Source organism: Rousettus aegyptiacus, unplaced genomic scaffold, assembly GCF_014176215.1.
Source record: "Rousettus aegyptiacus isolate mRouAeg1 unplaced genomic scaffold, mRouAeg1.p scaffold_m13_p_5, whole genome shotgun sequence".
Lineage (NCBI taxonomy): Eukaryota > Metazoa > Chordata > Mammalia > Chiroptera > Pteropodidae > Rousettus > Rousettus aegyptiacus.
The window spans coordinates 15,216,993-15,244,399 of NW_023416308.1; the positions used below are offsets into that span (position 1 = coordinate 15,216,993).

The following is a 27,407-nucleotide window of genomic DNA, read 5'->3' on the forward strand; positions in this document are numbered from 1 at the left end:
GAGGTGATTATGGTGAGCAAAATAAGCCAGACAGAAAAAGATAAATACCATATGATTTCACTTTTATGTGGAATCTAAGAAACAAAAAGAACAAACAAATAGAAAACAGACCCACAGATATAGAGGAAAATCAGGTGACAGCCAGAGGGGATGGGGGGTGGGGGCCTGGTAGAGAGCAGTAAAGGTTTAAAGAAGTACAAATTAATAGTTGATAGAGGGTCATGAGGATGAGGAGCACAGCACAGGTAAGGCAGTCAGCAGTAAGGTAACGGCTGTGTGTAGAGCCAGAGGGAAGATAGAGTAATCAGGGGGATCATTTCATAAACTACATAAATGTCTAACCAATGTACTATGTAATGGAAACTAGTAAAAAAATTATCTGCTCTATAATAGACTTTTTACCCCCTGTCTCTCCTAATTCCTTTCTGCTACCCTTTCACCTCTGTCCTTCTCCCCCTCCTTGTTCCTGCCGTCTCTCCTCCTTAATCCTCATTTAACATCGTCGAATCTTCTTAAGAGCCCTGGCTTTCCAGCAGTGAACACTCCATTCTCCACCTCCAGTTTTCACTGTTTCTTGTCTCTCAAACTTCATTCTCACACTTCACGTAGGCCAACAATGACTGCTGGAGGGCCAGGTTCTCAGAGGTGCAGAGAAAAGGTTTAAAGGTCCCCAACCCCATAAGCTGGTTCTGATAGCATGTCCCACCTGCTCAAGGCTGATCATTAACCCAGAGTTTATATAAGAAAAGGGCCATTCCTGGGATGAGAACAACATTATCTGCAGCCATGGCCAGCACATTAAGTCCCAGCACCACGACTGGGCCCCCAGACCCTCTTGACATGTCAGAACGCATCCGAAATGCTGCTGATATCTCTGTCGTGGTTATCTATTTTGTGGTGGTGATGGTCGTTGGGCTGTGGGTATGTAGGAGCCCCATGGGACTTTTAGGGTGGGCACAAAACTTAGGGGTAAAGTATCTAAGGGAGGGAAAGGTATGGTGTGACAAAGCCAAGAGAACACTAACAGCTGTCGCAGATTTCATTGTCCTCTCAGAATCATTTCCTTGTGTGTGACGTCAATAGTGCTTACACTGAATTTATTCTCCTAACAACCCTATCGTGTGAACGGGGCCAGCCCTGGGAACTTCAGTCTTATTCTGTTCAGCATTTTCCAGCATGTGGAACAACGAATAAGGACATTATTTTATTATCTCACTTCCTTTATTTTCCTTTGTGATTTGCTCACTTTCTAACTTAGGTGAGTTGAATGCTTGCTTCATTGATGCTCCTTCTTTCTTTTTAATAATGGATTTGAGGCTACAAATTTTCTTCCAGTGATACCTCATAATGTTTTCACAAAGAGCAATTAGGACAAAAGTCGAAGAATATAATTTCCTAAAGTCCCTAGGCTTCTGTGGAACTATGATTTCGAAGTCCTTTAAAAATTGATGTTATGTCACAGTTTCCAGGAAAATATTTCTTCAGGAGAGCTGGAAAAGGTCACTTTCATCAGCACCATGGCCACAGTACCTGGAACATCTTGGGTGCATTTTCTGTGGTTTGACTGTCACATGTCTTCCTTTCTAGTCAGGTGATGCTGAAGACCAACCGGGGCACTGTCGAAGACTTCTTTCTGGCTGGTCGAGATATGGCCTGGTGGCCGGTGAGTAGGTCAGAGTTTCCTGGAGATAAAAGTCTTGTGCGTGCGTGCGAGCGTGTGTGCGTGCGTGTGTGTGTGTTTAAGAGTAAATAAAGAAAACATTGGGAATGCTGACCATTTCTGATGTGCACTTGTTGCCTAATTCTTGGTGTTTCTTTCCCTAAATTTCTGACCTCAGGGCTCTGTCCCATTATTTCAGTAAATGACTGTGTGCCGCCAATTATGAGAGCAAGTGTAGTGTGGCATCTGAGAAGACCCAATTCAGCTCTGCTACATATTCTTTTTTCCTGGTCCTCATTATCTTCTATCTTGGCCCTCATGGTTCCAAGCACATTCCTTCTGTTCCCAATCCTGAGATCATGCCGCCCCTTTTGTTCAGATGATTGTCCCCATCTCTGCTCTCCTCCTTCAACACCTGGCTCAAGCCCTGCTTCTTCTGAGAAGCCTCGCCCCGCATTCTAGCCTGAATGTCTAGTTCTTTGTTCTACGCAGTTGTGATAATGGACGTGTGTTCCCTGCAATGATGCAAATGGTGATGTCTCCTTGACTCTTGCCCAACTGGTATCTTCCTTACTGAGTTCTGATATCCAGCCTCTTTGGCCAGAGTCTCATTACAGCAGAGGATACATCTTCTCTGAACCCATTCACTGTCAACTGTGGGTTGGGTATACAGTGGATGCTTAGTACATGCTTCCTTCACAGATCTGCTGACTCAATAGTATGAAGCAAAGTGGAGATTGGTAAATGACCTGACCAGGGTGGTTGAGCAGACCAACTGCAAGCTCAAAATGGATTTTTATCCAATCCAACATTGCCTTCTTAAGAGTGCTTTTATGAAATATTCAAGGCTCAACCAATTCTATAGCCACAAATAACCTTAATCTCATACCCTGCCCCAAAGCCTGACTAGAAAAAGCAATTTTGTGGAGGGCTGAAAAGATGGGAATGGAAGAATAGGCACTGCAGGGATCTCACACCCCAGTTCTGTTCCATCACTAGTGCTCACCTGTGCTCACTCAAGAGCTCTCTCTTGATCTTTGAGACTTAAGAACAGTAGACAAAGTGATTGAAAGGGAGGTGGATTAAAAGAGGGTCCTTAGGGGCAGAAGGATGAAGAGGTACTTCATCCTACCCATTTTTGGGTCCTTGAGGCTGGTTGAAGGGGTCAATGGGATGTCTGGCAGTTCTTGGCCAAGGACAGGCTCAACTCAGCCTTCAGGTAGATAGATTAATAATGTTCCTCTAAAGCAGGGATCAGCAAACTCTTCTATAAAGTGAAAGATGGTAAGTATTTTAGAGTTTATGGGCCAACACTGCCTCCTAAACCACACAACTCTGCCACTGTAGCACAGAAGCAGCCTTAGTCAAAACCTAAAGCCAATGAGCATGACTCTGTTCCAGTAAAACTATTTATGGACACTGAAATTTGAATTTCATATTAATTCACACTGCATAAAATATCATTCTTCTTTAGATTTTTTTAACCATTCAAAAATGTAAAAAGTATCCTTAGCTTACCAACCATATAAAAACTGGATTCAGCCCATGGGCCGTAGTTTGCTGACTCCTGCCCTAAGGATTAGAGATGAAGAGATCTCAACATTTACCTGCTTTCAAGGAGTCTGATTTGAGTCTTTAACTCTGATCCTAGTCCATTCTCTTGGATTCCAGATGGGCGGGCGCCTCTCTCTTCGCCAGTAACATCGGCAGTGGCCACTTCGTGGGGCTGGCTGGGACTGGAGCGGCTTCGGGAATCGCCATTGCAGCGTTTGAATGGAATGTAAGTGACATCATAGGCTTTTCCCTTTAAATTAAAGCTCTATCCAAGTGTATTTTTCTGGAGTCTCTGTAGGATAAACTCCTCTTTCGTTTGGTTTCATTTTCCCTTATCCCAATCTACACTTTGTTTGAAATTCAGGGCTTTCCTCGTACGGCCCTATTCTACCTGGGCCATTCCAGTCACATTTCTCATCTCTGAGATTTTGCTCAAGCAGTTATTGCCATCAGGAATGTCATTTCAATGACCAATGATTCAATCCCCACTTTTACTTAACCTCCTTGATTATTTTAGCTCTCACTTCCGTCTCTTCTCCCTGCACTATTACACTATATGTCCAGCTCTGAATTAGATGCAGGCAATAAAAAAGTGTAAAAGCAATGGTCCCTTCTTTTGAGAAGCTTACACCCCAGTGAGAAAGATAGGTATTCAGTACAGTGTAGAAAGTAAGGAGAGAAGCATTCATGGAGTCTTGAGAGATCTCACACAGGACAGGAGTTCATCCGAGATGATAGGTGGGATTTGGTATGTGTTGAGGGAGCTTCCTGGTGCTGACCAAGTGCCACCTAACTAAAGAAGTGACAGCAGAGTGAGGAGCGAATGATTTAGAGATAGTAGGTAGAAGCTACAAGAGTTTGCGACTAAGTTCCTAGTCGTTCTACTCTTATTTCACCAGTAAAAGCTGTGTTCCTTATTGGACCCTAAGTTTTTTAAGGACAGGGACCATCTCCTTTCATGTCACTTATGCCGCCCTATCATCTAGCACTTGGCTGAACACATGCCATAAATACATAAATAGTCCTTGAGCTGCCTAACTCTGGTTTTTTTTTTCTGCTCTTTTTCTTATCCTTTCTAGTGTTTGCATGTTCATGTGTCTGTGTATCAGTCCGAGGGAGATGCTTATGTGGAAAAAATTTGAATCATAGTAGTTATGTGAACAGACCATCCCTGGATGGACTCAGCAAATGCCCTTGAGTCATCACGGATACCAGTGCCCCTCCCTTTTTGAAGATTTTGCCCCCAGTTTTACTTCAGCAGTGTCAGGGACCAGAATGGAGCCAGCCTCCCGAAGTATGGACAAAATGTCCTCTTACCCCAGTGGGTGTGATTATAAGGCTGTCGAGAGCCTGGCTCTTTTAGCCTGTGACCTTGGGCTTCTTCAATCCCTGTGAGGCTTAGATTTCCCCTCCATAAAATAGAAATAACTGTGTTTATTGTATCCACCTCGCCTGATTATTGTGAGAGTAAAATGAGTGATATATGTGAAGACGATCATCATTATTATTAGTGGGGGACACTGGAAATATCCTTGTATCTCAGAATTTCTTCCTCATTGCTTTGTCACTCTGCATTTAATTCCTGCCATTCAAGAAAAATTCCTTTTGGCAAAGATCATATGACCTTGCAATAGATAGTCCAGCTGTGCTCACATCTCTTATTTTCTGTTCATTTTTTGCCACACATCTTTTGTCACATCCTGAGCCCCATGAAACAGTGGCCTCTGTGTCATGGAAACAGAGGAGAAGAATCTGCAGCTGTCTTGGGATGGATCATAATCGGTTGAGTGGGACAGGATCCAATCAAACTTATAGCAGATCCTCGAATAATGTCAATTTGTCCCAGGCTGTTTTGTTATGACATTAATGAGAAAAAAAAAAATGATTCCCATTCAGGGCCATGGTCTGTGTGGAGTTTGCATGTTCTCCCCATGTCTGTGTAGGTTTTCTCTGAGGACCTCAGTTTCCTCCCACAACCCAAAGATGAATTGGCATGTCTAAATTGTCCCAGAATAAGAGAGTGTGGGTGAGCGTGCCCTGCGATGGAAGGGCGTCCTCTCCGGAGTTGATTCTCACCTCGCGCCCTGAGCTGCCAGGAGAGATTTCAGCCACCCACCACCCTAAACTGGAATAAGCAGGCCAGAAAATAATTATCTTACTTGTTTTTATTCGTCTTTCTTAAATGTATGTAAACTTTACAATGTTTAATATTAGAAGAGTTTGAAGTCGTTATTTGGAAATTGAGTGATGTTTTTGTGACCAGAAATAAGAACTTTAGGAACTTAACTCTAGTTTAATCAATTAGCCTATGGGAAAATTAATTCGGTTATACGTCATTTCGTTTAAAGTCACAGTTCCAAAGAATCTATGGATGACATTGAGGGAAGACTTACTGTATTTGATTTTCATACTCAGAGGTCATAAAGTGATGAGGCCCACAAGCTAAGCCTCTCTAACTTCACATTCTCTTCTTGGTTTCTTGTAGGCTCTGCTGCTGTTGCTGGTTCTAGGGTGGCTCTTTGTCCCCATATACAACAAGGCGGGGGTGAGTATGCACAGGTGTTCTTGGCTCAACTGTCAGGCATTCATTTTTTCGCTCATTTTTTCTGCTCAATCGTGAAACCTGGGTAATATCATTGTCCTAGGATTTCTGGGCTTACATTAACATAAATTCACTAAGTGCTGCCACACTACTCTTGCAAATGGCTGCAGCTGGCTGTTCCCTGGCCATCAGTCTTCGAGGGTTCCCATTACCCCACATCCTCACCAACACGTGGCATCTTCCTTCATTATAATTATTGCCATTCTGACATTTGTAAAGTAATATCTTTTTTAATAAAAGGTAGGATATACCACAGCTAGGGGGGTCTCCCCTTCAACCTGGGAGCTGCCAACTAACTGTGGCTCTGTCTCTCTGAGCCTTGCTCCCACATTTTTCCCTTCTGCTACTGATGCTCAGACCATGGGTGCTATATACTGAAATACGTCCTGGAACGAGGGTGTTGAGGGGGTGAGCCTTGTGGTTAGTCCCTCTGTAAGTCACCATACTTTCCCCATTTTCTCATCCTGGGTCCCTTCTAGCTTCAGGCTTGAACGAGCTCTGTTGAATGATGCTGTTCTTGGTTCAAGGACTTGTTAAAAAAAATAATAACTGGAGCCACTTTAAAATGGATTTGGAACTGCCTTGCATGTCTTATGCCTCAAACCTTTGGAACGTTAACACAGGGCAAAACACCTTTTCCCTAAAGCAACAGGGCCTTGTTTCCCAAAGAACTGCTTGCAAAGATAACAAGAAAGCAGATATTACGACTACTGGACTGATAACTACCATATTGAAAATTAAAGACATTGTTTAGAATTAGCATCATTATGTTAGTTTTTCTGCACCAATAAAAACATCTTCTTTCTATCGATGTAATTGGTCCCCTTTCACTTCTCATAAATACCCCTTGCCTTTGTCTCCTAATCATAAGACTATTTGGGCTTCTGCTTGAATCAGTGTTTTCTGAATAGACCTTCTTTGATCTCAAATAAGTGCTTGTCACCTCTCACTTTTAACGACTTTTTATTTTTAAGTTAACAGACTCATACCACAGAACTCACACGTGTGTTCCCAGATGTGCCTTACCATCTTTCAGGGAACCTCATAGTTTCTGAGTCACTAAGCATTCCCTTCCTGTTTTTAATAATATTATCCAAGTATTTATTTAACATTATTTTATACTGGGGAAGATTAATTCATGAGCTCAATCTGCTATGATGGAACCAGAAAATTGCATCTTTTTTGCTACACATCACTGTTGATCTCATATTTTAGTACTTATAACCACAGGGATTAAGTAGGGATTTAATGTAATTCCTTGCTTTTCAATAATGACAATCACATAAATACATACCCAAATATATATTTGCAATTTGTTCAATTATAAATTTATTATGTAAACATAATTGTGGTTCATTATTTACTAGTCATATTTTTAGTGGACTTCAACATCATTGGTAAAAATATCAAAATTATTTGTTGGGTGTCCATGCATTTGATGGTGGTGTAAGTGTTTTACATCTACTTTCATATGAAACACTCACTTTACAGATAAGAAAATGGAGGATCAAAGAGACTATTATTTGCCAAAGATCACACTTCTAGTAAATGTTGGCTGAGAACAGAGCCCAACAACTACGTTCATTCTAGTCTTTCTGCTCTCTCAAGGGCCTATGCTTTTCTCACCTCTGATTTCCCAAGGGGTGACACATATGCTTACCAGCCCATAGGTGGTTGGTAAATGTCAAATAATATGGATCTGCTGGGAACTCAGGGGGAAACCATATTGATGTCTGTCTCTGCAGCTGATGACCATGCCGGAATATCTCGGGAAGCGGTTTGGTGGGAAGTGACTCTAGGTCTCCCTTTCTGTCCTCTCCCTCTTCATCTGTGTGGTTTTGAGAATCTCCGTGAGTTCAGTGCTCCTGGCATTTTAGCTTCACAATATTGCTTTGATGGGGCTAGAGTGCTAAGATCAGACAACTGGATGTATAGACTATCACCTACGGGTAGGGTCAAGCCATCAGGATGTCTTACACTACTGAGATTTTATGGGAAAAGGAAGCTTCAGAGACCCTGTATTCATAGAGTGAAAGAATTTCAAGTCATGAGAGGCTCCAAGGTATAAACTTACACTTTTGTTAAGGATATAAAAAAAAAATGAATGTACAGAAAGAACAAAATGTCTCATTTAAGTAGTACAGCCGTTTAGTCATAGAAAAAAAAAAAAACAGGATTCTTTGGTCTCCTGCCTCTCCACTACACAATAACCTCTTATTCTCTTTGTCAGAGCCAGTTTATGTTTATATTTTCATTTTCACCTTGATTATCTGACATTTGAACAAGAAGGAAAGTGCTATGTATTATGATACCGAATGTCCTTAAGTTTATTTTATCTAAAACCATCCTTATGAAACAGATGACACAAATAAGTGTTAAAAGTTTTTTTCGAGTTAAATTCCATTGAAGAAAGAAGAAAGGAGTTTGAAGATTCAGCAGCACGTGTAGAAAACAAAGAAAGAGTGACTCATTTGCTTCTCATGTATCGATAACTAATGAAATAATCTACAAGGTCACAATCTACGCAGTTCATGAGATAAACTGTACCCTACTATTGCTCTTCTGTTTACTATTGTTGGAAGTAAATCAGATGTTTAGATCATGTGGTGCAAGCCTTCCTAATGCAACGTGAGCATTTTTCAGCATTTTCTGTATATTATCGAGCTCCATGCTAGGCTTAACAAAGGTTCCTATGCACTAGGAGTTCACCATATGGTTTAAGGAGATAAGAAATTGTTAGCACTTTTGTCAATATCTGAAAATGTATTACGATATGAGCTGGAATACAGTGTGTGGACAAGTACAGGAGGCATGCTATGGACACTCGGAAAAGGGAGTATTCCCTACTGGGTAAAATTGGAGGTTATCTTCTGGGGGTTGGGGATACTTAAACAAGACCCCAGGACCAGAAAATTAAGAGAGGCTGAGGAAAGCAGAGCAGTTTGCAATGTTCCACAAGCAAATGGAACTCAATCATCTCCCACTTCTCTCTCTCCGACATCTATAACTCTGTGGTCCTAAAGAGCACAAACAAGGCGCTAGAGCAGAATGACAGAGTGCCAAAGGGGCCCTGAGTGATGCAACCTCTTTTGATAAAAGATTCTGGGTGGTGGGGAGGAAATGGAATAATGGGGAGCTGAATGCAGGAGCAGAGAAGGCTAAGACCACATGTGTGATTATGCAGGGTCTGTGGTTGGCTGGAAAGGTACAATACCAAAGTCCATTCTTACCTACAATATTATATTTTAAGTGCTATTAATAATGATTAATCTTAGATATGACATTTTATGTATTATCACACTCTGATAACACTTTCTGTGCTGGTTACTTATTAAACAGATAATTATGGAACGTTAGGACAGAACACCTTTCACAATCCTCCCCTGCCCCAGGTCTGAAAAAAATCATCTTGTTCACTGGTTCTCAGCCACCAATAATACATGCACTGAGAATCACTGCAGACATGACACACCTTTATCCCTAAACATTCAAGTCTCTATGCCTTAAAGACATCATTATTCTTTTAGAAAACCTCATTGCGATTTATTAATTTTTATTTTTCAATTAGAGTTGACATTCAATATTAGTTTACACTAGCTTCAAGTGTATGGCATAGTGGTTAGACATTTATATAATTTACAAAGTGATCCCCTGATTAGTATAGTGCCCATCTGGTACTATACATAATTAATACAATATTATCGACTACATTCTCTATGCTGTATTTCACATCCCCATGACTATTTTGTAACTACTAGTTTGTATTTCTTAATCCCTTCATTTTTCACCCAGCCCCCCAACAAATTGCCAGTTTGTTTCCTGTATCTATGGGTCTGTTTTCATTTTGTTTGTTCATTTATTTTGGTCTTTAGATTCCACATATATGTAAAGTCGTATGGTATTCGTATTTCTCTGTTTGATTTATTTTACTTAGCATAATACCCTCTAGGTCTCTCCATGTCATTGCAAATGGTAAGATTTCAGTTTTTATGGCTGAGTAATATTCCATTGTACATATGTACCACTTCTTTATCCAATTGTCTGTTGATGGGCACTTAGGTTGCTTCCATACCTTGGCTATTGTAAATAGCACTGCAGTGAACATAGGGATGCATATGTCATTTCGGATTAGTGCTTTGGTTTTGTTTGGATGAATATCTAGACGTGCAGTGGCTGGGTCATAAGGTAGTTCTATTTTTAATTTTCTGAGGAACCTCTGAACTGTTTTCCATAGTGACTGTACCAATTTGCAATCCCACCAACACTGTGTAAGTGCTCCCTTTTCTCTACATCTTTGCCAACACTTGTTCTTTGATTTATTGATGATGGTCATTCTGACTGGTGTGAGGTGATATCACATTGTGGTTTTAATTTGCATTTCTCTGATGATTTTGAGCATCTTTTCATATGTGTATTGGCCATTTCTATTTCCTCTTTGGAGAAATATCTATTCAGGTCTTCTGCCCATTTTTTAATTGAATTGCTTGTTTTTTGTTGTTAAGTTGTATAAGTTCTTTATATATTTTGACTATTAACCCCTTATTAGATGTAAATATCTTGAGCAAATATCTTCTCCCACTCAGCAGGTTGTCTTTTTGTTTTGTTGATGGTTTCTTTTGCTGTGCAAAAACTTTTTAGTTTGATGTAGTCCCATTTTTTTTCTTTTGTTTCCCTTGCCCAAGGAGATACATCAGAAAAGAAATTACTAGTAGCAATAATAGAGAGATTAATGCCTATGTTTTCTTCCAAAAGTTTTATGGTTTTGGGTCTTACATTTAAGTCTTTAATACATTTTTTTGCATGCATCTGTCCAGTTTTCCCAATACCATTTATTGAAGAGATTGTCTTTACCTTATTTTATATTCTTACCTCCTTTGTCATAGATTAAATGACCATATAAGCTTGGATTTATGTCTAGGCTCTCTATTATGTTTCATTTACACTTCGTATTTTTTAAATTAGGGAATTAAGTTTGATACAAACCTTATTCAGATTGTCCTAATGTTCTTTAAGAGCAAAGGAAAATCATTTTTAGGAGAAATATTTTATAATCATTGTGGATGTAATTAATTCCATTGAATTGTACATGATAAAATAACTAAAATGGTAAAATAGATATATATAATTCACCCTAATAAAAAACCATTGTTAATATAAGCTACTTACATATATAATTTAAAAAACATCAATTTAATGCCCCAATTGTACTAGATAAAAGAAACAAAAGTTGATGAATTCATAAACAGATAATGTTTGTTTTAATACATAAATGATTAGGTGTGAGTACACAAATCTTAATACTATAGTTCAATAATTGCCACCACCACCACTCCTATCTAGATCAGTACAAATGTGACAGCTATTAATGCAGACAGATGATGGTATGTTTCATGACAACTCAAATACAATGAGTGACATCTCAGTAGGTTGAAAGCTATGAAAGTTTTACAGAGAAGTACATGAATGCTATCCCATTCATAGATGAGGGGGACAACCTGACGATTAGCTCCAGGTGCTAAACTCCTCAGGCAGACTCATTCCACATTTTCCGAGATGCTGTACTGGGGATATTCCATGGCCAGGAATGATATTTGGAATGACCATCGTAGCTATGTGGTACTAGCTACGATGTAAAGTGGGTGTGTGTGTGTGGTGTGTGAATATATTTATATTGTTCTTTTTCCTCTCATCAAAAACCATCTAGTTTCTATTTTGTATATATACATACATTATTTAAACAGTCAAACACTTCTACAAGGTTTGTGATAATAAGTGATGTCCCTCTCTCTATGCTATTACTTGTCTCTCAAAAGCAAACACTTTCAGCTCCTTCAGTTACATATTTTGATATGTATTTCTCTTATTTAAATCATTGTACTTGATGTATGGCTCGTGAGCCATTGGCATGGGTGTAACCTTGGAGCTCATTAGAAATAAATGCTCTCAGATGCTACCCAGACACACTGAATCAGGATTTGCTCATAATTGATCCCCAGGTCATTCAAATAAATGCTTATATTGTTCCCACTTGGTTTTCCAGTTTTAGGATTTTTCTATTGGCTTCTCATGAGAGTTGAGGGTTTAGCTCTTTCAACTTTCCATTCTCAATCCCACACAAGCATACCTCCTGTCCTTCCCCCTCCCAATAGATCAAATTCACAATTTCGGTGAATTCAGTATTGAGTGCTACCATTTTTGTGACTACACAAAAATAATCTATGGTTAAAATAATAAAAATAATTATTATTATTTATTATTATTATTATTCATGGTTGAGCCACATGATTTTTTTATTTCCTTTAGCTTTTTTTCCTCTAGGTAAATAATTCTTCTAACAAATAATTCTTAATTTTTTTGTTTTAAATTTTCTCAGTAATTATTACTCATTAAACACCAAGCCCTCTACAAGTTGCCTAATCTCCTCTCAATACTTCCAATCACATCCAGTATTCTACCAACTCTTTTTCTTGTTTTCTCCCAGAGCCTTTGGCCTCTCACACACTGTCAGGTCACTTCCTCTGCTTGATATCCATTCTAATCCCCAACCCTCTTTACAACCACATTTAGGATTCCCCTTACCTAATTCTTGAATTAAATCTCCTATTTCCAGTATTCTGCATCATCTTCTTTCTTGATTTACTCCTTCTTTCAGGGCGATTGAATTTTCCAGTAAGTTCTTGAAAAAGAAAGGAGGCAAATTTATTGCGAATTTGCATGTTTGAAAATGTCTTTAACTTTTCCTAAACTGACCATCTGACTATATACATATTTCTAAGTTCGAAATAATTTTCCCCAAGTTAAAGATTCATTTTTTTTCTGACATCCACCATTACTGTTGAGAGGTCTGAAGTTATTCTCAGTCCTTTGGATGTGACCTGTCTTTTCTCTCTGAAAGCTTGTTTTTTCTTTGTCCTCAGTACTCTGAAATTTCACCACAATGTGCTATTATGTGTGGATCTATTTTTGTCCATTGAGATTGGCCAGTGTGCGCCTGTTTAATCCATTAATTAATTTCTTGAATAATGGAGCAGAGGTATTATTTCTTTTATTCTTCCACTTTGTTTTCCTTTTGGGACCTTGTATTTTTCAGTGTTCTTCAGCTGGTTCTCCAGTGTTTTTATCTTTCCTTCTCATCTTCCATCTCTTGGTATTTTGTTCTACTTTCTATGAGACTTCCTCAACTTTACCCTAAAGTGTTTTTTTTTTTTTTTGGCCTTTGTACTTATAACTTCAAAGATCTTTTTTTTTCCGCTGGATGTCCCTTTTCATGACATTTGAATTTGTTTTTATTATTTTTAAATTTTCCTCACCATAAATCATCTCCGTCAACTCAAACTTGTAATTTCACAATTTTAGCCCATCTTGTATCAATGGTCACGTGGGATGCTAGTGCAGGATCAGGTTTTTTTTTCTTTATATTATAAACTTTTATTATATAAAAATTTATTATATAATGAACTTTGGTTCATTATGTAAATTTATATAATAAACTTTTCTCAACATAGTTACCAAAGAATGCATACTTTAACCATTGATCTACAGAACCATCTTCATTACTTATATTTTGCCTCTGGCCACCTGATTTGCCTTCTACAAGAGGCTTCACATTTACTCTGGGTTCTATTGCCTGACCCTGCTTGTCTGCTCACAGGGCTCCCCACATCATCTGTAATCTATGTTGTCCTTCCAACTGTCTGCTTCCAGCCCTCTATCTGAAAAAATCACCTGTTCCACTAGCACTAAATGACACTGCTGCTACCCCTAATAGATTTGTTTCTCCAAAGAGAATTAAGCAGAAAAAAATTCCTATTTTCTGACATTCCTTCAGAAGAAAAATGTCAAGAAGTTATGACGTTATAGGTAGAAATCCTGTTTTACTAACAAATTCTTAGTCAAGAGATTACACAACTTAAGTACAAATTACAAAATTATATGAATTGATTTTCCCAGGACCATATGTTACTCATAACTCAATGAGGCCCTCAGAATATTCTGAAGAAATCTAGAAATGAATGTCTCAGGGTTCTATTCTGATGGCTGCCTGATATTATGGCAATGGGATTGATTTCGCAAGGGGACAATGTCTCCCCAACGGTAGGGAGATATTGATGAATATGTGGCTTATTCAGTGCCTACAATATTAAAGGCACAACTTGCAGCAAAGATCAGTAGTAAAGCTTTGTCTCTGAAAGAGCACATGGCCTTAGTTGCAATGCACCGTGGATGCTGTTAACATATTTTAATTTTCATGGCGTGTATTGAATTTTATGTACCAAGAGTCTTACAAACATTATATCAAATGTTAAGAATGCCCTGCAAGAGATAATCCTATATAGAGATGAAAAACCTGAAACTCACAGATGTCAAATACTCATATAAGAACAGGGATTCAAGTCCTGATTTTACTCCCAAGTTCATTGTTCTCCTATAGTCATGACCCCATTTCATATTATAGCATTAATCCCTGAAAAGAGGCACTCTCCTTCTTTAAATTCATATTCTGGTTGCTTCATGACTATATTGTGTTTTCCTGGCAGATTATTGTGCAGCGCTACCTATTAGGCAAGAACATGTCTCACGTGAAGGCTACCTGCATGATGTGTGGGTATCTAAAGCTACTGCCCATGTTCATCATGGCAATGCCAGGAATGATCGGCCGCATCCTATACCCAGGCAAGTTCTGAATCCTAAATCCTCTTTTTCTATGCTTTAATTCTGAGTAGTGGTTTTAAGATGTATTTAAACCTTCATAACTAGAAAGCCCATTATGTATGGAAATAATAGAATTCTAGGTGAAGATAACCTTGTGCAGAGGACCAAAAGCAAAAAAAAAAAAATGCATATTTTACGTTCTGTTCCCTTATATTCTTTGCACTGCATTTGAGTCTGTTTTGTCAATTTTATGAAGGACTTGGATTTAAACAAGTCTAGAGGATAATGCAGGAGGATGAGGAAAAACTTGGAAAATATGAATTAGATGAGCTGTGTGGTTGAGTCCAAGACATCTCCAAGAAACGTCTTGGAGATGCACTATCACTTCTTGGTCCTTCTAAGATGGTTTGAAAACTGTACCCACTTTCACTGTTTTGGAATTTGGTTGTTGGGGTACTTTATTTTCTAAGTCAACTGAGAGTAACTGCTAACATTGAAAATGTTCCTTAAATTCAACTTTCTTTCTTTATTAGGAAGAGTGAAGAAAATATGGCAGAATAATTCTTGGCTAATTGAGATATCTGGTTTTTTGTTGGAGAAACCCATCAAATAACACTGAATACACTTCATATTTTCTCAACTGGGCATCAGTTTATTTATCTGAAATCTTGTTATAATGAACATCGAGTGACCAGCATCCCTTCTTATTGCAACATCCCTTCTTATTTCAGTGTTTTTAATAACATGAAGGATATATAGATATCCAACAAATAGGAAATGGCCAAAGATAGTATTGTATACACTCTCTATGGAAAACTGCACACAAGAGACTAAAATCTATCTCAAAACTTGGAAAAATGTTAAAATTATTATATTATGAAAAAAGCAGACTACAGAATATTATCTCAACAATTACCATTACTATGCACACACACTAAAAATCCATTTCTCTATGAAAAAGGATCAGAAGGAACTAAAAAATTTAAAGCAGCTAACATCCTAAGTTGTCAGTATTCAAGGTAATTTTTTTAATCAATTTTTCCTATCTGTTGTCATAATATTGTTTAAGCAAGAAAAAGGTATTGTGCAACTGCCACAATGAAGTGAGACATCATCCCATATGGGGTGTCACCCCAACTACCATCACGAGTGACACCTCTTATTAGAGGTAGGTGGAAAACACTGGGTTAAATGATAGCACACGGGACTAACTTCCTGGGTGGTGTTGTTGTTTTATCTCTGGAGCTCTGTGCTGCTGGGAGGATTTATGCTCTTGCAGCTTTTCTGGAGGATGAAATGAACTCACTCTGTTTGCTCTAATGCTGTAGCTGAGCCATACTTCAAAGAAGAACCCTGTCCCTTAGGTAGTGCAACGGGTGCCATAGGTGTGAGACTCTTAGGAAGTCATATTCTAGGCAAAAATGGACCAGATTAATGATATGGCATTCAAATTTGAATCTCCAGTTTCCAAGCAAATGTTTTTTCCTCTCGCCCATGAACCAACAACTTGTTTTTGTGTCCAATAATTGTAGATATTACCAGTTTGGGCCTCACTCACTAATCCACTTTTCTTAATCTATCCTCAGAGAAAGTGGCCTGTGTCGTACCTTCTGAATGTGTGAAACACTGTGGTATTAAAGTTGGCTGTACTAACTATGCCTACCCAATGCTGGTAATGGAACTGATGCCTAATGGTAAGAAAATGTTCATGCTCACATGAATGGATAAGCAAAAGGCAATGATAGATGATAGATAGATCGATAGATAGACAACAGATAGATTAGATAATAGATGGTTGATTGATTGATTGATAATAGATTAGATAGATAGAGATAGAAAGATGATAGATAGATAGATAGATAGATAGATAGATAGATACATAGATACATAGATACATAGATGATAGATAGATAGAGATGGATGTATAAGTAATGAAACATTATTCAGCCTTAAAAAAGAAGGAAATCCTACTATTTGTAAAAACAGAGATGAATCTGAAGGACTTTGTCCTAAGTGAAATAAGCCAAAAACAAAATAACAAATATTGCATGATGTCACTTACATGTGGAAACTAAAAAAAGTGGAACTCTTAGAAACAGAGAGGGGAATGATGGTTTCCAGGGATTGGAGGCATGGAGGAAATGGAAAAATGTTGGTCAAAGGGTACAAACTCTCAGTTATGAGATAAATAAGTTTTGGAGACCTGATGTACAGCATGGAGACTATAGTTCATAACAATGTATTGTATACTTGAAATTTGCTAGGAGACTAGATCTCAAGTAATTTCACCACAAAACAAGAAAATGATAAATATGTGAGGTAATGGATATGTTAATTAGCTTGATTGTGGTAATCATTTTACAATGTATACATATGTCAAAACATCACATTGTATACAACTCAGGAGGAACCAAGTGACCTGTGCCTTAGACCCATCAAAGATTAGCTAACACTTCCTTGACCTTTCTCCTTCCTGACACATATAAACGTCAAGAAGGCGGTATGACCCAAATGACATTACCCACCCACCCCATTCCATGATTTATCCTATAAAATTTAGGGGCATAACCAACAAACAGAGAGAACCGGAGGATGAATTTACCATATCTCAAAACCCTTTATTTGGCCCACAAAGTCGTCTTCAACAGAACCACTTACAAGACTTTTTCCTCTCCAGTTTCTGAAGTCCAGGAAGCCAAGAATTCTTCCTCTCAAAAAAGATGATACAACACTGTTTCCTCTCTTCCAAATTTAAGTTTCAGCAAATGATCTCTAACTTTATATTTAGTACTAAAATTCTATACTAGATTATTCTCAAATAACCAGGAAATATGCAGGAAATGCCACACAATAGTATGTGTCGATAAGCACATTAGTTAGTAAATGTGCCAGGTGACACTTTTATCTTTGAACAATTCTGGTTTGGCAAGGCCTTCGTAGATCATTTAATTCCTAACCAGCACTTGCACCTCTTCTGACCCCAGGACTGAGAGGCCTGATGCTTTCAGTCATGTTGGCCTCTCTCATGAGCTCTTGACCTTCATCTTCAACAGCGCCAGCACCCTCTTCACCGTGGACCTCTACACCAAGATTAGAAAGCAGGCATCAGAGAAAGAGCTCCTTATAGCTGGACGGTGAGAGAATCCTTGTTTCTGTCTAAAACTTCTCTGGAAAAGTGGAGATATAAAAATGAAATAGAGCTTACTCCTCTTTGGGTTCAAATAAACTAATAATAGAGTTCTAGAGTGGATAAAGGGACATTAAAGAACGTTAAGTCCAATTTTACCTCTTTCCAAATGCAAGACTTGGGGCCTGCTGTGAGAGACGCCTGCAGTCCTGGCAGGATGCCTGGTGCTTGGAGCAACAAGGTCATCAGAAGCAGGTGTGGACTTGCACACAAGGACACATTGCTGGGAGGGTGCACACGCCTGACCTATTCTGGGACTTCTTGCTCTAGGGACAAGGATCCCTAGAAAAAGAGAAGAAATAGCTGATAACACCGTGGTGGCCTTGAGGCTGAATTTGGGAGTTGGCTATAGTTTGTAATTACTAACCTGATAGCAATTAATAGTAACAACAAAGCCAGCTTCATGAGAGAGAAAAAAAGCCATGGAGACAGGAGTGGGGGATGCTGGTATTGCCCTTCATCCCCTCTCCCTTATCCATATTAGTCGATGCATTTCCAGACTCTGACTCTTCTTCCTAATCCTCTCTGCGACAGGGGCCGTACTTTTAAATGAAATAGTTGCTTTTTTCAGACCTTCAAATGCCTCTGGTGTCTCTTATTCCTCTCCTCACACCCTCTCTCAACCACATCTTCATGAAACTCCATCAATGTTTTTCTTGGGGTATCAAGTTCTCACCAACTCTCATCTGTTAATGCATCATCTTTAGAAGTTTTCCTAAAGGAAGTATCATATTAGGGCCATCCACACACTACTGCAGAGAAGTTTACCAACTTCGTTTATTAAGAAATGGTGTTATCAAGAGAAACTGACCACCTATCTTTAAAGATGGTGCTTTGTTGAAGACAGTAACAATTGCTTTGGTAGATTAAGCACCTGAGGGAGAAATTGCAAGGGCTCCATTCATCAAGATCTCCACTCTGGACAAATGCTATAGGAGAGGAAGACCAGTGAGGCATCTGTGTTTCATTGGTGAAGAAACTGTTGAGCTAGAATTCAGTAGGCCCAAGATTCAGCACTTCACTTACAGGTTTATGATCACGGGTATGAATCCCCTCTGAGTCTCGATGATAAATTAATGAGTTTTTCTTTTCCTCTCTTTCTTATTAAATAGCTACTATCTCCCGGAATACAAATATGAAAAAAGGTACATATATGTGAACAAAAATTTCCTGCTTTATGAGATTTACACCTTTGTGGGGAAGACAATTAATAGACATATTCTATATTTGATAACCAAAAAAATGCTAGGATAAAATTAAAGCAGGATTAAAGGATGGAGGCTATGTAAGACAGCCGCTCAGGAAGTCCTCCCTGAGGCAGGGACGTTTGAGCAGAATCCTGAGGGAAGTGTGGGGTGAGCTTTGTGGGGAAAAACAGTAAGGAACAGTCACGTGCATGGTATGTGTGAGGACAGCAAGGGGTGAGGTTGGCACATGAGAAAGAGTGATAGAAAACAAGGTCAGTAAGACAGCCAGAGGTGAAGTCATGCATTAAGTAAACCATAATAGGACTTTGGATTTTTATTACCTGTGAGATAGAAAATAACTGAAGAGAACATAGGAGGCACATAATTCGCTTTCCAATGATAACGGTAACAATGATAACAGGTATGATTCGTTGAATCTTAACCGCGCTCTAGGCACTGTGCTTGAACTTCCCATGGTTTATCACATTTAGTTATTGCAAGGTTGCAGAGTTTTTATAGACCTGAATGGGATCGTTGCCCTCAATTTCCTGCCCAAATGCTTGTCCCCAGTTCTCCCAGCCCCCACCTCTCTGTTTCAGGTGAGCACAACATCTGTGATGACCTTTTACAGACAACCCAATAAATTATTACTGTTCATTTATTCACACAACAAGAACGGAATATTGTGAAGTTTTAAAAAGTCATACTCTCTGGACCCCAAGAACTTCTAATAGATTTTTACTGCATATCAATATTTTCACCAATTCTTTCTACCTGCCAAGGTACTCAAGTAATAAAATGCACAAGTTAGCATTTCTGGCCAATTTACTCAGCATTCTTGGAGAGTTTATTTTCATTCTTACCTATGCAAACTGAGTGTGTGTCAATCTAGGAAAAAAGACCAAAATAGGAGTCTGCTTTATCATACAAATAATTACTTGAAATAGTGTTGTGTTTTTTCGAATTGATACGTTGCATAAATTGCATTAGAGAATTATTAATCAAATGCTGCCATTTGAAAAGTTTTTGTAAATGAATATTTAAATCTCATAATTAATACTACGATGACTAATTTTAGACAAACAATGCTTTATTGGCATTTTATTAGTGAATAATTATTAAGCATGGCATGGCATGAGATCAAGGAGCTCGATTTTCTTTGGAAAATCAATGAACGGCTGCAAGAATTCATTAAAGAACTAAAGCACAATGGAGGTGCTAGTAATACTTTTGTCTAATCTTTAAACCATTTTGTTTCCTTCCCAGGCTATTTATCATTCTATTAATTGTTATCAGCATTTTGTGGGTCCCGTTAGTACAGGTATCTCAAAACGGGCAACTGTTCCATTACATAGAAGCAATTTCTAGCTATCTTGGGCCTCCAATTGCAGCTGTCTTCCTGCTTGCCATCTTCTGTAAAAGAGTCAATGAATAAGTAGATAAATATTGGTAAGCTTTTTTTCCTACTGGAGTGAGAAAAAAAACTATTTCTTTCACTAGTAGAAAAATGCATTCCTTCCGCTCAGTTTTAACAACTCAGGGCCCACCTAATTCCAATTGTGGTCAGCCACAATTTCTAATTCTCACTAAAGTGTTTAAACATATAGTGCACACTCATAGTACGGACTTTATATTTCTTACAAAATATTATACACGTACATGGCACAGTGCTGAGGAACACAAATTTTGGAGTAAAACTGTCAGGATCCAATCCTGCCGTTGCCACTTAACTTCATTGTGATCTTATGCAAACCATTTGATTCTCTGTAAAGTGAAGATAATCACAGTGCTACCTTATAGGATTGCTATGAGGATTAAAAGAGACTTTTAAAATGTGAAGTGCTTAGAATAAAACCTACCACAGTAGCCATGGTTCAAAATATGTTAAATTTCATTATGATATATCTATAATTGATTGATTATTATAGACCATATATATTTAATCCCTAATTATTTTTGGGTGTGAGGCTTACTGTAATTTTACAATGAGGGACAGTTGCAGGAGCTTAATATCATATGCTTTTCTTTCCACATGTTAATTAATATTAGTAAGTGGGATCTTGGGGTTCAAACTCAGGTACTCGTCCATCCAAAGCTCATACTCTTAATCTCTATATAGTACTGTTTCCCCTAAACATAACATCTTAATCAGGAGAACAGGGGAAACGTGTTTCCACCCCAACCACTTCTCGAAGGGAATAAATGCTTTTAATTGTCAAAAGTTTGATAGAACTATCATAACTATCTAATACCAACTCTGTAAATTGTATGTCACACTTCTGTTTATTCTACAAAATCTATATTCTTTAAATGTATGTATAAAATAGAAGTCAAGGTAAACTCAAGCTTGGGTCAGAGTAGACAGCACAGGCTTCCCCACTATCTGAAAGTAGAGTGTCTCTATGAAACCTTTCCTAGGCCAAAATGGCATAAAGTGAAGAAGCGCTTACCATTAATTTATACGGAAAATTTTTGGAGCGCTTCCACATTACCACGCATCTTGCTAACTGATGCACAATATAAATCAAGGTAAAGCACAGATGCTCACAGACACCCTTCAAAGCCACGGCAGCTTGATACTGAGAAGCTGAGTGTGGTTCCCAGGAAAGGAGCTTGGTGGGGCCACTTTTGTTGCTTTGGTGCACACAGCCTCGGAAATGGCTCACTGGAAAACATGCTGAACACTATTTTCACTTTTCACCCTTTTCAAAAAGTGAAAATCTTCAGATTTCTTTTGGTTAGCAAAAACAAGTACTAATGTAGGTCTTCCATAAAAGCAAAGTGGTACATAACGCACTTTCAAAAAGCAGTGGATACCTGTAGCGTCCTGTAGTTGGAGAATCCATAGTGCAATGACATTTGAGGACCACGGAGAGCAACGGCCCCCTAGCAAATGCACATGTGAACCCCTTTTCCCTACTTTGGTGGCCTTGTGCTCAAGGTTAGCCATTTGTTGGTTCTTAGTGAAGAAAGCAGATACGATGATAATTATGGCCTACTGGAACAAGCTTCTCATCTTTTCTAAATACTCTGATTTTGTTCTTATTTCTTTTGCAGGGAGCCTTCTGGGGTCTAATCATTGGCCTTGTGATGGGCCTCATTAGTATGACTGCAGAGTTTGTCTATGGAACAGAGAGTTGCTTGGCTGCCAGTGACTGTCCCCAAATTATCTGTGCAGTGCACTATCTGTACTTCGCCCTTATTATCTTTCTTGTTTCCATACTGGACATCCTGGGAGTTTCCCTGTTAACAAAGCCCATTCCTGATATACATATGAGTAATGAGTAATAGATATATGCCCATTTTAAAATAAGAGTTATTCTAAAGCTTCAACTGGTATACAAGTCCCAGGCAACAGAATCATAGCACCATTAGCACTAGGAGGAAACTAAGGATTTCTACACAATAAGCACAATAATCCTTATTATGCAGTCATTCAACTAAACAATTTGTACCTAACATTCGCAAAGCAGCAGTGAATTAAAAATATGGAATTAGGAAATGGGTTTCCTGCACAAATAACTCCACAATGAATTTGGAAGGTAAATCTATACCTTTGTTATAGGATTCCAGGAAGTGAATAATTAGTGTTGCCTAAGAGACTGGAAAATACTTCAAAGCAGAGCCATCACTTAGGCTGGGCCTGTTTAGGGGCAAGTAGAATTTCACACGAAGCACAAACACTGACACAGAGGTTTATAAAAAGCATATAATGCCAGGGGCCAGAGAAAAAGTAGAATAATCAGATACATTATTTGCCTTTCAAATTGGCAAAAAAGTTTAACGTAAATATGTCCAGTGTTGGTGAGAATTTTGAAAAACGCCCACTCTCCAAAACTGCTGGTGAGTGTTTGAATTTTATAATTTGTAGGAGGGCAATCGAGCAATATTTATCAATTTTAAAATTTTCACACCCCGTCAATCAACAATCCTGCTTCTAGGTGCTTATTGTGTAGAAATCCTTATAGAAGAAATAAAGGAAATCCTTATAGAAGGTATAAAGGTTTTCTCTGCAAAAAGCTTTTAGTAGAAAAAATGGAGACAAAGCAAATTTATGTCACTAGCGGAATGGGTACACGATCATAGCCCATTGAATATTATGCTGTTCAAAACCCTGAGGCACTCTATTGTTTGCTTTTTTAAATGTCCGTGATATGGTGAAGTGGGGGAAACACTTATAGCATAATACAGTATTGTATACTATCACCTTTTGAAAATCAAGCACTTGTAAGTATGTGTATGTATATTTGTCTGAGAATAAAAAACCTTAAAGCATATACACCGGAACTGTCAATAAGAGGTATCACTGGGAGACGCACTAAGAGGACCAGCAAATATTAGTCATTTTTTTAATTTAAATATTGCTTATATACTAATATTATTTTAATTTATTACTAACATGTATAACTTTTATTTATTTTGCATTCATAATTCATAATCTTTGAAACGATACTTATTTGCATATTTATTTGAAGAGTAGTAAGTAGAAATAGCTTATATAGGTAAATGGGGAATCCTGAAGCACACAAGTGGTTTAAATTACTTTACCAAAGACACGTCACCAGAATTCATAACTAAATATTTACACTGTATATTGGGAACTTAATGAAAGAACACTAAAAAACATATTACGGTTTTTAAAAGAAGTAAAGATAAATGTTAAACTCTTTTATGCCTATAGAAATAACCATTAACCATAATTTATTATTAATTTTTAGAAAAAACTGGTCTGAAGGACCAATGAGATCATTTATCTAATTTATGTTTGTTTCATTAATATACTACGAGGTTTGAACTTTCAAAATGGACTGATAAAACTCAGTCATTTCAGAGAAAGTCATGATTGGTGTTGTGGACATAATCTAACAGTACAGTTAAAAGAAATTTCAGGATGATTGTTTTTCGGCAAGACTAGAAAGTACTTAGAGTCCTAATAATGTAATTTTAACAAAGGAAGTAGATTTAGTATAAGAAATGCTATGATTAAGAATCTAAGGTGAATCATATGCTTGTTATGTCAACAACAAATAAGAAAGCCAAACACAAATTCTAGTAAATCTATACAAAGAAGTCATAGGTCGAATATGAGCCAATTAAAATGAAGCATGACTTCGAACATATAATGAATTATAATTTTAAAAACCCATTTGCTATGGCAATGCCACCCTGAACAAGCCCAATCCTGTCTGATCTCAGAAGCTAAGCAGGGTTAGGCCTGATAGTACTTGGATGGAAGACCACCTAGGAAAACCAAATGCTGTAGGAGTAAAAATTAAAATAAAAAAAAAAAAAAAACCATTCGACACTTGGAGCAATTTCCTTCCGTCCTTGATCTATGGCACATGCACAAAAAGTTACATGATAATATAAATGTTATTTATCTTAAAAATGTTTAATCAATGTATTTAGTATGGAAATCTTAATTATATTAATGGAAAACAATTAAAATTCTATAAAGCTTGACAGTTTTAAAATAATGATAAAGTTGACGGAAGTTCGAATGTGGACTGGGAAACAGATGTGTAAAGCTATAAGGTGCTGTTGGAACTCAATGATAGTACATAGATAGATACTATCAAAACATGATGGATGCAGAATTGGAACTTAAGAAAATATTTAAAGTTACAAAAGTTACAAAAGTAAACAAACTGAAAGTAATAATGATGTAGCTAATAGAAGTTGAATGATAAGGACAATGATAGCAGAATATAGTGTTAGATAAATCTTTCACTTTTACGAAATTAGAAATCCAGAAGTAGAAGTTTTAAACATGTTATTTAAGAGTTTCTAATAACTACCAGAAGAATTAAAAACAGAAATAATTTTAAATGGTTAGTGTGTTTTCATGAATGAGTGTGGTAGAAAACCTTTTTTTTTGTTTTTATCTGTACTTTTTCTATGCTGTATTAATACCATTGTATTATTGTGAACATTTGCTCATTATTAATGCACTTGTCAATGGTCTCTGGGTATCTGCATCGCCTGTGCTGGGCTCTTCGGAACAGTACAGAGGAACGAATCGATTTAGATGCAGATGAGAAAAGACATGAAGAAGCTGATGATGATGTTGGTGAAGGTAGTATCTGCTTTATATTTGGTATTCATGTAGAAACTCTATGTATCTGAATTGGTGTAGTGGGTTTTTTTAAATGCCACTAAATTCAGTTTCTGGAAAAGCTGTTAGATATGGCAAACTAAAACTTTAAAATCTTACCTTCCCATTAAGCTAGACAATTTGTTACATATGAAATCTACTCATTCAATCTGCCTGTCCAACAGTCCATCTGTCCATCCACTCACCATCCATCCATGGATCTGTGTGCCAGCTCGAGGTGAAAATCAATTCCAATCTCTCCTGCTCGTAGCCACATATTAAATGTTTAACAAATCAATATTGATTGATTGTGATTAAGCATCTAGCCTCACTTTCTTCTCCAACCTTATTTCTCACTATTCTCTCCCAAACACCAACCGTTCCACTCAGGCAGATTTCTTCACTTTTCCCCCACATATACCAAACTCCCTCAAATATTTCTACCTCCTCTCCAAGAGAAAAAAAAAAAAAAAAAAAAAAAACCTATCCTGTATAACTAAGTTCTAATCTCATTTTCTTTGTGAAAATTTCTCCAGCATCCATCCTCATGACTCTTTGCTTACCTGATATTTTTTAAATCACTGACAAAGTTTAGCACTTCAGGACATGTTGTCTAAAACTGTACACTAATTATTTGGTTTCGTTTGGGTTCTTCAAACCAAAGGAAGGGTCAATGCCTCGTACTCCTTTGGGGTTTGTATATTAATGCTCCTGAGAAAAACTAGCCTATGATTTTTTATTTTTATACTTTGTCTGGTTTTGATATTTATATCATAGAGTACTCACAGAATGAATTGGAAAGTAGCAACTTTCTCATTTTATGGAAATATTTCAATAAGATTAGAAGGATATCTCCACTGAAATTTTGGTATTTTGTCAATAATGCCATTAGGGCCTCCGTGTATGTGTGTGTGACAGAGAAAAAGAGAGAGTGAGAGACAGAGAGACAGAGAGAGAGACAGAGAGAGAGGAGAAACAGAGGCAGAGAGAGACGGAGAAAGAAGCTTTTAAACTATTGATTCAATTTAGGTAATGCCCATAAAACTATTTAGAGTTTCCATTTCTTTGATAATCAATTTTGGACAATTATATATTTCTAGGAATGTGTACATTTAGTATACATTATAAATATACTGACAAAGTTATTATAATATATACTTATTGTCTTTTCTATCTCTACCTCTATAATTATGTCTTCTCTTTAATTCTAATGTAATTTTTTGTGATTTCTCTTTTTTCTTGATAAATCTGATTAAAGGTGTCTATTTTACGTTTCTCAAAGCCTTAATTTTTGGCTTTGTCAATTCTCTCCATTATTATCTTTTTTTCTGTGTCATTACTTTCTGTTTTCCTATATATACCCTACCATTTACATTATTGGGGTTTATTCTGCTGTTATTTTTTCTAACTTTAATTGAGTATTGTTTCATTACTTTTCAGCTTCTTGTATAATGTAAATAAGGCTACGCGTTTCTCTCAAAGTAATGTTTTGCTGCATCTCACAGCTTTTAGTTTGTAGAAGCTTCTTTACCATTTATTTCTAAGTATAGTTTTACTTTCATTATGGTTTTTTATAGACATTTGAATTTTGAGGTATGTTTTAAATTTCCTAATGCTGCAACAAATAACCTTGTACTTAAGTACTAAAAGTAATACAATAGCCTTGTATTGTTCTTGCCAGTATACCTTTGAGATAGATTCTGAGAAGTTAGAGTTTAGGGTCAAAAGGTTAATATCTATGTACTTTTGCTATATACAGCCAAATTTCCCTCTATGAGAGCTGAAACACATTTTCTTCATAAACAATGTATGAGAGTGCCTGTTTTCACATAGACTCACTTATATAGCATATTATGAGACTTGAATTTTTGCTACTGATAGATGTCTGATGGTATCTCCATGTGGTTTTGAGTGAGTTTAAGAATTGTCTTTTTTCTTTGAACTCTGTTCATCTCTATAGTATGTTTACTTGGAGTTGTTGGTATTCTTTTCCAGAAAGCCATTAACAGTAAGGATATTAAACCCTTTGTGGTATAATATGCAAATGGTTTTCCCCAGTTTACCACTTGTTTACTTTGTTGAACTTTCTGCCATGCAATAGTTTTCTATTTTTATATAATAAAAGTTATCTATATTTTCTCAGGGATTCCTCTAACACTTACAAGTGGTCATAATCGTTTTTTACAGTCATCTGTACTACATTGACATTTCATTCCCTATGTTTTGTGATCGCTTGTTTATCTTTCTCTGTTTCAGATAATCCTGAGGAAACTCGTGGATGTCTGAGGAAGGCTTATGACTTATTCTGTGGTTTGCAGAATAAAGGTCCCAAGCTGAGTAAAGAGGAGGAAGAAGCCCAGAAGAAGAAACTGACAGACACATCTGAGAAGCCCTTATGGAGGGCTATAGTGAATGTCAGTGCCATCCTCCTCCTAATAGTGGTGGTCTTCATGTGTGGCTATTATGCCTGA

General features: G+C 37.4%; 1 protein-coding gene across 1 annotated transcript; it reads left to right on the forward strand.

The window, feature by feature from the left end:
* The first annotated feature begins 786 nt into the window (after positions 1-786).
* On the forward strand, positions 787-27,407 carry LOC107502380 (solute carrier family 5 member 4). Its single transcript, XM_036220959.1, is given in 15 exon segments — positions 787-921; positions 1,592-1,671; positions 3,332-3,440; positions 5,700-5,759; positions 7,562-7,666; positions 11,243-11,372; positions 11,375-11,478; positions 14,351-14,489; positions 16,055-16,162; positions 17,453-17,497; positions 17,500-17,602; positions 20,109-20,277; positions 21,900-22,113; positions 24,814-24,918; positions 27,193-27,407. Coding segments are annotated over 15 exon segments (1,821 nt in total).